At 42.1% G+C, this 11,412-nt stretch overlaps 1 protein-coding gene across 1 annotated transcript; it reads left to right on the plus strand.

The window, feature by feature from the left end:
* The first annotated feature begins 4,057 nt into the window (after positions 1-4,057).
* Positions 4,058-10,755, plus strand: dusp5 (dual specificity phosphatase 5). Its single transcript, XM_086120530.1, has 4 exons — positions 4,058-5,345; positions 6,151-6,284; positions 7,568-7,787; positions 10,013-10,755. Exons 1-4 carry the CDS (start codon positions 4,982-4,984, stop codon positions 10,417-10,419), a joined length of 1,125 nt encoding a protein of 374 aa, XP_085976656.1. The 5' UTR covers positions 4,058-4,981; the 3' UTR covers positions 10,420-10,755.
* The last annotated feature ends 657 nt before the right edge of the window (positions 10,756-11,412 follow it).

An 11,412-nucleotide genomic window follows, 5' to 3' on the forward strand; every position in this document is an offset into this window, starting at 1 on the left:
ATGAGTCATACGGCCTTATTGGGACATGGCTGCAAACCAGGAAACACCTGTGCCGCTGAGGAGGGGGGTGGGCCTATTGTGCTTGGGTGCTTTTTATAAGTCACACGGAAAAAGGGACTATCTGGACAGGAAGTGACATGACATACTCACATACCATACCGCTAGCTTTTCAAACCAGCTTTCTTGTCAGTTATAAAAATGAAATGTTTTGACAGCATTTGCATGAAGAGCATTTGGCTAGAACACTTTGTACCTCTCCAGCAAAAACACCCCTACTTCAACGAGTATATGGAATTGTACAATGCATTTGAGAAGAAAAGAGATAGCAAGACTTAATGTAGCACACTTTTAACTTTGGCTGGGTTGTGTCTCTAGCTCCCATTATTTTAGGCAGTCAAAGGTCTTTGTCAGTGTTGCCACATGCATTCGCATTCCCAACGCTGTCGAAATGATCCCTGTCCAAACTTGTTGTTTGACTCTTTTCGTCAGAGGTCCTTGCAGGACCAACATTAAATAGATAGATAGATAGATAGATAGATAGACGGAATGACGGATGGATAGATAGGTCGGACACTTTTGGGGCACATGCGAGCTCACGTGAGGAAAAAGGTCACTTCTTCTAATTTATTCATAAATAAATAATAGGACATCTCTTACCTATTTATTTCAGTACCCTTACACTCGCATAATTGTTAAATCCTCAGAAGTAATCTGGCCACACATTTTTTTTTCCATATTTCTTCATGCTACAGTATTCACTGGATTTAAGGATTTTTAAATACAGAGTCAAAATGTGTTTATTTTTGCCCAGTGCAATATATTCTTTCATTATTGAAATAAACGAAACTTTAAACTAAGCTTCCCCAAAAAAGACAGGAAACCGCAACTTGTTGAATATTCTAATGATCAAGACTGCAGATCAAACCAACTGGAACAATTTTAACAGTCTGAATTATTAGAATAGTCGTGGAATCCCGTGGCAATTGCAAATATATGCATATATTGAGCCTTTTAATTAATTAGCGCACAATTAATGTATCAGTGTGGTGTATTGGACATGACATGAGCTACAACTAACTGTATTCACCTGTCGTGTCACAGTACACCCAGTATGCCCATGATGTATACCCTTAGCTAAACCAAACACATTCACGACAGTAGCTCATATGTACAGGCTAGCAAGACACACATTAACTAGGATTGATTGAACTCCCATCATCACCACTCCTTTGTATTCGCAGCCGTGTGGCAGCAGAGGCAGGGACGTCTTTTAGAAAGAGCATTGAGCATCAACTCCCGATGAGCTATTTGGGGATTTCTTATTTATGTATTTATTGTTTGTTTGTTTGTATTTGTTTAACAGGTAAGCTGTGCCAAAGCAAGGATGTATATGTACCTAAGAACGCGAGAAATCTATTTGTTAAAAAAGAATTCATTAATTTGTGTCAGAAAAAGGGCCCTTTTTCTTCAGGAAGAAAAAGGGCAGGGGCCCAAGATCCCTTTGATGTCTGCACGCCCCCGCACCATGTATTTGAACACAAACAGTGGAGCAACAAATGCCAGACAATATCACAATACTTAGGTTCTTATATTCTTTAGCTTCTGTGAGAACAAAACAGTTAATATTATTGAGAGTGTATTACACTGACCCCCGGTGTGAACCGAACCAAAGTATTAAGGCACGATGGAAAAACATTTAATTTCTTACATTCTATTTATGTGATTACTGTGTTTTATAAAGAACAACATTGTGGATTGTTTTTTTGTTGTTGTTGTTGTTGTTATCAAAACACATTACAAACATTTCATTATATTGTTGGGAGGTGGCTGGAACGAAGTAATGCCATTTCCATTCATTTTAATAGGGAAAAATGATATGGGATACAGGTGTTTGCATGGTAAAGAAACAAATTACTATACTCTTATCTCAAGGCATCATTGTGTATTGTCAATATGGTGGCCACTTAAGGCCCAATGACAAATTTGAGAACATCCTGGAAATCCCAGTAGCTCTCTGTTTTTATGGGTATAGCAAATATGCATTCCATTCCAGTCTAATTATTCATCACATCACTGTACAACTACCATGTGATGAAAGTCATGAAATATGGATGAAACCATTTGAGAAGCAAAATAACATGGCTGAATGAAGCGCTGTTCATGTATAGGAGCTCACACCGCTCTTGTGGAAACCAACGGAGAAGGAGAATGCTTTCACAAAGGCAAGCAGAAGACATGGTGTATTTATCTGACTCCCCCAGGTCCACTGTTGTTATTTACAGTTGACATCGACAAACCCCATAATGAAATGAGGGCTCGGAAACGGATGGTGGGCCTCGGCGTACTCATCATCCGTGATGTCACAAACCCAGATTAGACTGGACCATATGGCATGCTGCCTGCTGGCCCGCTTAGCCTCAGCCTTCCAGACATCTTCCCCTCCATCCATTCCCACACCAAACAAGCACAGCACCAGCCCACATTCACTCACTCACTCATTCATTCGGTTCCCTCAAACAGAGCCCACTTACTGCTTCGTGATGCCGTGATAAACAGGATTTGCGCCTGGTGTCTGTCACAATGTCACTGCGGCTAGACATGTGTTACATGACCTGGCAGATACAACACAACATCCTACACTTCTATGGAAACTTGTCCAATGGTCCTGTTGCTTCATTTTATGTACAGTACTTACACCCGCACTACATGCCAATCCAAAGTACTTTATTTAATTTGAATTTCCCAGCAGGGCGGCCTGGTGGACGAGTGGTAAGCGCGTCGACCTGGCAGCGCAGAGGTCGTGGGTACGATCCCGGCTCCGGCCTCCCTGCGTGGAGTTTGCATGTTCTCCCCGGGCCTGCGTGGTTTTTTTTCCGGATACTCCAGTTCCCTCCCATGTTCCAAAAACATGCATGGCAGGTTAATGGAACACTCTAAATAGTCCCTGGGTGTGATTGTGAGCGCGAATGGTTGTTTGTTTATGTGTGCCCTGCGATTGGCTAGCAACCAATCCAGGATGTCCCCCGCCTCCTGCCCAAAGACAGCTGGGATAGGCTCCAGCACGCCCCGCGACTCTTGTGAAGATAAAGCGGATCAGAAAATGGATGGATGTATTTCCCAGCACATTCGTTATACAACATTTACTCTTCATAATTAATTTACAAGTTTGTTCAAGTTACTGTAAAAAGGGTAGCAAAAAATGTCATGCAAATTCTCGATGCTATTATTTATTACACAGGATGATGTGAAATTTTGGCACAGATTTCAGCATGGATCATGCAAGCTGAAACACATAATTTGCTTTCACAGGCCAAATAAGACAATGTGGCGGGCAAGATCTGGGCCCCAGGCATTAAGTTTGACACTCGTGCCTTACAGTGTTTCAAGCCAAACACACGGCATCCATACATGACCCCGAAACACAGGCAAGCCCTGAGCCCAGGGATTGATTGCATGTCATGTGAGTGCACGCAGTGTGACATTTAAACCTGTTAATTCACTTGAGAGCTTGGGCTTACATGCCAAAGGATATAAGGCAGGTTCATTCGGCTATACAGGGGCCTGAGCGGAAGGTAGTGTTTGCCTCTGTCAGCGACTTGTCCAGCCGCTGAGTGCTCTGTGAAGTCTCCTAATAGCACATCATGGCCGATTAGGAAAAAAAAAAACAATAGCCTTGGCTGAAAGCTAAACATTTCTCAAACTAATGAAGCCTCAGTTGTTATTGTGTTTGTTCTGTTAAATAACTGAACTGTGTGAATAGTCAATAAAATTGGCCAGTGGATGTAATTTGTATCCAATAATACTCATCTTCTAGAGGCCATTTTTCTCATTTAATTAATTACTATATTGCCGCACACAATAATACGATATCCCGCAATCAGATAATTAGATGCGTTATTATGTCAGTGGCAGTTCTGATCCTACCTCTCTGAATACGAACAAGACGACTTTGTCTCCCCTATTCTGTGTCAGTGCTGTTTTTACTCAGAATAACGACACAGACAGCAGAAAAGGGGGCTTATGAGTTGAGACCTGGACATGAGTATAAACACAAGCCACAAATTATGATATTCAGGACCAAAGCTGTAGCAAATTTTCTGCATTTACAAGCATATTCTGATCAATTTTAGTGGTATTATTTTGACAGCATGTTCATTATTGTGACTGCTGTTTGCAGTGGGGTAGAACTAAACTGCATCATTCTGAGAGCTGTTCCTCTTTGAGGTAACCAAAATGTCACACACGGCCCTCGCTGTGATGCAGTACAGTTCTACGGCCACAGCGATGATCATGCTTCCGCATTAAAAATTGAATTCAGTTTAAGTCTTCGAAACATCTTCATCAAGGGTGCCAAGAATTGTGAAGGGCACTGTATGTGGAAAAAGGTACAAAAACAACTGCAATGATATTTTAAACAGACTTTATTTTGCACAGTGTTTTATATAGTGCAGCCTAAATATCATGCCCACATGTGGGTTTTTTTTGTAAATTACATCTTGTGCTGGGTTGACACCAACATCAGGAAGCAAATTCCACGTGTTCCTAAAGTCTTTGCATATGATTGACATTCAAATGGTGAACGGTTTTGTCCTTTCCTTATTAGTAGTTCTTCCAACATTGTTTTGATGAGTTAATATCACAGCAATGCTTCTCGAAAGTGATACTGGAAGCTGGTGAGAAAAGGATGTGAGATGAGTAAGACTTAATCAATGGCTGGTCACGTCACGTAGAGGGCGGGACTCTCGCAGCAGCCGTCATCCACGCGGGTGGGTCTTTGGATGCGACCACGCCTCATTGCTGTCCAAATATGGCTCGTGACGTCACACACGACGAAGTCCCATTCAGTAGAAAAAGACTTGAACGGAATCCCCTTGGAGGCAATGTAGGCACTGAGGCGCGCTGGGCTCATCGGTCGCCCGCAGCCACTGTCATTCAGGAATCCACACGCATTCTTTCGGCAATAATTTAAAAAATAATAAATATGAAAGTGTCCAGCGTCGACTGCCGCCACCTGCGGAGGATCATCAGGAAGGAGTGCAGGAGCTGCCTTATCGTGGACTGTCGACCTTATTTGTCATTTACAAACTCCAGCATCAAAGGCTCCGTCAACGTCAATCTCAACTCCGTGGTGGTCCGGAGGTCGCGGGGAGGACCGGTACCTCTGCACTTTGTCATCCCGGACGAGAGAGCCGTCCTCCGGCTCCGGGAGGGGAGCATATCGGCAGTGGTGGTTCTGGATGACCGGACGTCCCACTGGCAGAAACTGAAGAAAGACAGCGTAGCACAAATAGTAATAAATACCTTAACGCATGTGGCCAGCGGGGCCAACATCTGCTTCTTAAAAGGTAACGAACATTTTTTTTATTAAGAATAAATAAAAAATAAAGGGGAGGGGGGGGGGCAGTAAAGATAGTTTGCTTTTTCGTGACAATGACATTGGCACCGATTTGGAAATCGACTATTTTATGGGAAAGCACTCAAGCAGCATGGTGATGACATATCGATGCCAATGTCGACACATTATTAGTCATCGGCACATGACCCTTGCTTGAAAATTACTCATTTTTCTCTGAACAAAACCGTGCAACAAAATTTTAAAAAACCAAAAACAATTGTCGTTGTATGACGTGTTCAAACGTAGCTACCCAGTCTCTTTTATCTCATTTGTAACCTACTAAAGCAATTATGCTGTTTCTATTCATTTGTGGCCTTTTAAAACAACTAGGAGATCTGTCCTGTCTGCCACCTTAAACTCTTTGTATGCTATGTTTGCGTTGTAAGAAGACTACATAAATGTGCGTCAGCGGAGCCGATGAGTCAGTGATGACAAATTGGAACAAATTGAAACCGACTCTCTGTAGCAAGAAACAAATAAAGGGCATAAAAAAATTACAATTTAATCTAAATGATTGGCCCGGTTTGTGATTATGTGTTAAAACACCTCCATTTCCGTCTGTCGCCTTTACATCCTGTGGAAGTGAAAAGGATTAGCGGACTCCAGTAATTAATGGGGCTCTTATAATCAGTTTATAATCCTGCGCTAAGGCTGTTTCATAAACTCTGCGGTTTCACAAGGTGTGTATTCGTGTGTTGATTATTGTAAATGTAAACAGGTCTTCATGCGCCCTTCTCTACGACCCATTCTCATAGGAGGATATGAAAACTTCCACTCGCAATACCCTGAACTTTGCACTGAAGTGAAAAGCATCGAGCAGAGCGGAACTGAAAGCGAGAAAAGAGCCAGTAGTGAGAAGTTTGGTCACCACAAACCAGATTATGAGCAGGTAAGGGCAGCACGTCATCTTCCAAAACACGCACGCACACACACACACACGCACATCTATCTTTTTTTCTATCATGACATCCAACAGCATAGTATAACAATCGAGTGGTTTATATTTGTCATAGTGTATATATCTGTACACAAACACACAATGCTGTGATACCGTGTGACCTTATGGGGTCCAGAAAGGGAGCAGGCCAGATGGGAGAAAAACACCCTTTTATCCATGACCTTTTTCCTCAGTGTACCAACATCTCAAATATCAATGTATTGTGTGATACCGAAACACAAAGCACTTCATCTGATTATTATTAAAAAACAAAATCACTACTTTAAAAGTGTATTGTCATTTGCTGGCAACCAATCCGCTGTAACCCGCCACTTTCCCTAAATCAGCTACAGGCACAGCTCACCAGCAACGTAATGAGAGCAAGTACCACAGAAAATTAATAGATGTGTGTAATTTTTTTTTAATAGCAATAGTTGTTGAATATTTGTTAAGTAAACGTACCAGTGCTTCGCTATTTCCAACTCACTAGAGGAAAAAACAACAATGTACTGCTCCCTCCGGTGACAAATGTTTTTTTCATGTAGCTTTTCAATTTACTGGAATTTTTCAGAAAAAAAATTAAAGGCCTGGTTGATCTTGTTATATTTTTCCAAAGTATTGTATGGCGCTGATATCATCAAGCATCTGTCTGAATTGTGGTATGCCGCGTCACTATGAGAAAATGCAGTTACTAAAACAGACTTGTGACATCATGGCATTGCCTTGTGGCAATTTCTGAAGTCTCGTTTTTTCTAAATGGCACAGTGCTTTATATTCATGCATATGTTGTCTTGCTGCTATGATGTCACAGCTTTTGCCATCCTCACCCGAAACCCCATGCTGGAAAGTCTCATCAGGATTCCCTGTATTGTAGCGAAACAAACTTTACCGGACCACCGTTAATCTTTCAATCAGGGTACTCTGATACCCTCCCTACACTGGCAAATGTACTCGGTGTTTTCCATGTACACGTCTTTTTCACTCATTTCCTTCTTTGATGTTTCAATTCAGCGAGAGCAGTCACGTGGATATCTTTAGAGAGTGCAATATCACATAGGAGCATTGCAATCGTTTAAATAACAGAGAAGCAAAATGATATGCTCCAGGTTGACCAGTTTTTTATTAGATGTATGTGGCTATCCCATAGGGGCCAACATCACACCTTGTTGTATATTGACCCCACTTATCTTGACTCACATCTGGTTTCTCCCTCCCCACCTATATCTCACTTTCAGGGCAAACCTGTGGAGATCCTGCCTTTCCTATACCTCGGTAGTGCCTACCACGCCTCCAGGCAGGACTATCTCACTGATCTTCACATCACTGCCTTGCTCAACGTGTCACGCAGAGACATGCAGCCCACCAAGGGCCACTACAATTACAAATGGATCCCGGTGGAAGACAACCACATGGCCGACATTAGCTCCCACTTCCAAGAGGCAATAGAATTTATCGGTGAGTTGAACTTATCAAACTGGGCGTCCGAACCAGTTTTATGGGGCTTCCACCTGAAGGTTTATTTCTGAATCATAATTCCACGTTTATTTTTCGTCTTGACTCCCTGCTCAAAATAGTGTGCTCAGCTAGACTATGTGGCAAGGGAGATATACGCAACCATCCCAAGGATAGATCTTTACCCAGAATAACACCACCTTCAGCGTCTGTATATTTATAGTTGTAGATTACACGCACGGTTTTAGAAATATTCTGTTTGAATTAGGCAACACTCCTATGCATAGGTGTTTATTTTTAAATGGCGTCTTCGCCAAACCTCAAGTAAACCCTCGCTGTACTTATGTGCTACCATTCACAAATAGAGGACTATAACCTCAGTGGTAATCAGTTTAGCTTGATCGCCTGCCCTCAAGCCTCCGCCAACGCATCCAACCAGTCACTTCCATTCAGGATTTGCTCAGGAGTTGACGCCCTCCTGGTTCTGAGCTTGAAAAAGCCGTTCGCATGTTGTCATCGCCTGCTAGGGCTAATCTCCAGTGGGTGTGGTCATGCAGTCAGTGTGACAAGTGGCTGAGCAGGAAGGAGAAGGCTGAATGAGGGGTGACACCTCGACCGCGGTTGGTTGCTCACAGGTGGGCCTGAGGGCGGCAGCCTGTGGAAAAGAGAGTGTGTGGGAGAGCGATGGCGGATCATAACAGCAGCAGCAAACGGCGCACACAATGTGTTGGTGGTTATTTAAAGACAGGCATAAGCAAGAACAAAGCTCAGCCAGGAGCTACTGGACTGACCAGTATTGGTCAACTGCTATTGTGTATTGTTTGATGATGCAGCCTACATTTAGTCCTCATTACATAAGACAGCTAACTGTACCAGGAGTAGGTTTAACCTACATTTAGCCCGCGGGAGCTCTAAAATTCATCTACTAAGATCCTGAATTATTTCAAATTAAGTGAAGATGATTAACAGTTTACGGCGAGGGTGGATAACATTTTTCCTATTTAGGGCTAGTTCCGGGCTTACTGAATTTGTGGAACAATAAATGTTTATTATTATATTTCATGAGTATCTCTCGGTAAAATGTGTTATGGCAGGCTGGCTGAAATGTTCTTGCAGCTGTAAGCTTCCCACCTGTAGTTTCGTGGCTAAAAATAAACATTGACCTTCTGACTCAAAATAGCTGGAGAAGTCCATCACAACACGAACAGCATAGTCATTAAAACATCAAGGCAAGTGGCCAACTGGAGCTGATTGAAATGACCTTTAAGTAAAGGAATTCTATTAAAGGATCATTGCTGCAATGTATTTATTTATTTTACTCTTTTTTTTTAAATAATCTTTCATGTCATATCAGGTTTGTGAGATAATATGGTTTGGAAATGAGCAGGACCCCCTTTCTTGTTCTGATTTTGAATGGGCCATTTTCTTATTAATCTGAACTAATATTCAATATATAAATAACCTTTGCTGCGGTATGGCCAGTGTTCTCCTGAATGTGATATTAAAAACATCTTTCCTCTGAGTGATTAGTTGCTGATATGAGGGTGTTTTGTGGCTCATCGGCGAGCCGTTGGCAGGATTGTGGCTGGCCATGATGCACTCTGAGGCGGCTGCGGCAGCACGCTGCTCTTTTTTGCAGGCCCAGCCTTTCAAAGCCTATTGCATGCAAACGGCAAACCGCATGGATCTCAATTTGACCTATGTTATGCAAAAAAGAGCGGAAAACATCGGACCTTTAAATGACGATACCGTGTATGACATGTATGTGCCTAAAAAGAGAACCCCTTCTGCGAATGAGCATAAACTCATGCATGCACTCAAAGTGCATGCTCGCTGTGCCACGCCCACAATGGTTTAGGAGGATTGAAATTCCATGCAGTTATGTTACAGAACATCCACAAGTGTGTTCAAATGACACAGATGAAAGAAAATGAAAATATACAAGACGTGGCCCCTGCGAAAGTTCTCTGCGGATAATACATATGTAGCTGTGGTATACAGTGCTGTATAATTAGTGAGTAGGAGTAAATAGTAGGGTATTGCTTCAATCTTCCTTCAAATGTGATTTATAATTTTCTATGCTTTTACAGTATTCATAACTGTCCGTTTGAATGACCCATTGCGATTGCAAGGTTAAGTTTAATTTTTAATATTATGTAACCTGTTTGAAGAAAATCGCACATCCGTGTCCAATGATTGACCCGGCCGGCCTTTTGTCCTGTGTCCAGATCACGTAAAGCAATCTGGAGGAAAGGTCCTCGTCCACTGTGAAGCGGGCATCTCTCGTTCCCCCACCATCTGCATGGCCTACATCATGAGAACCCAGCAGCTGAGACTGGATGCAGCATTCGATATCATCAAGCAGCGCCGGGCTGTTATCTCACCCAACTTTAGTTTCATGGGTCAGCTGCTACAATTTGAGTCTGAGGTCCTTTCGACAGCGCCCACTCATACAGCCGCACCTGAACCCACCACTCCCTGTATCCCAGAGTCCGCTTCCTTTTTTGCCAGTGACATCACCACCTCCTTCAACACCAAAAACTTTGAGCCATCTGTATTCACCCTTCCTACCTCTTGCCTAAAGTCTCCGGTCCATCATCAGTTCAAGCTGAGCCCAATAACTGCACTGCCTTAAAAAAAAAGAACTGTGACCGCTTGTAGTCTTACTTGAAAATGTATCAAATGTAAAAGCTCCCTGTGTGCCTGGTGTTGAAACCAGCAGACCAGACTGGAGACCAGCAAGTTTAAATTGATAGTAGTAAACATTTCATAGGATGACACTGGTGCCGCTGGAGTGGCAACAGCACAGTGATAAACCTGCAATATACATGCCTTAGGTTGATGTTGTGATTTTTATGTTCATTCACAAATACAGTCAGGCATTTGAATCTAATATATTGAAAATTGCATTCTTTGTGATTTTTTTTCCATAATGTTGATGTCAATGTGTTTAATAAAAGGTGAAAAATAATGTTGTCATTTTACAATCAATAAACAGGTGGTAAAAGTACTCAAACTTATACTTTTGGAGAAAAACAGATGACTGAAATGTACTTCAATACAAAACAAGAGTAATAATTTTACTGCTATTTGTACACAATAAGAATTTTGATCACATTCTCTAGTGGACCAAAAACGTGCATAGTAACAAGGTACAGTATTTGTACTTCACCACTTCCTACGACTGATCAACACGTAAAGGCATGTCCGTTGTCCAATATGCGGTCAAGACATTTACGTGGCTAAACATGTTTCAGAAAACCGCAAACATGGTCAACTCTTTCGCGATACTGAATATTGTGTGTGTGCGCGCGTGTATATGTATGTGTATATATATATATATATACATATACACATATATATATATATATATATGTATGTATATATATATATATGTATATATACACACACACACACACATATACAGTATATATATATACTCGAGAAATACCAAGGGCTCAGAGAGGAGCTGGAGAGAGCCTGGAAGGTAAAAGTGACAGTCGTGCCTGTGGTGGTCGGAGCACTTGGGGCAGTGACCCCCAAACTAGATGAGTGGTTGCAACAGATCCCGGGAACAACATCGGACATCTCAGTCCAGAAATGTGCAGTGCTGGGAACAGCAAGGATA

This window comes from Hippocampus guttulatus, chromosome 9 (assembly GCF_054856545.1).
Source record: "Hippocampus guttulatus isolate MCC_2025c chromosome 9, RoL_Hgut_1.0, whole genome shotgun sequence".
Classification (NCBI taxonomy): domain Eukaryota; kingdom Metazoa; phylum Chordata; class Actinopteri; order Syngnathiformes; family Syngnathidae; genus Hippocampus; species Hippocampus guttulatus.

Coding starts and splice junctions, on each gene's coding strand:
- dusp5 (XM_086120530.1), top strand. CDS start 4,982: ATGAAAGTGTCCAGCGTCGACTGCCGCCACCTGCGGAGGATCATCAGG. Junction 5,346..6,150: donor CAACATCTGCTTCTTAAAAG/GTAACGAACATT, acceptor CCATTCTCATAG/GAGGATATGAAAACTTCCAC. Junction 7,788..10,012: donor AGAGGCAATAGAATTTATCG/GTGAGTTGAACT, acceptor TCCTGTGTCCAG/ATCACGTAAAGCAATCTGGA.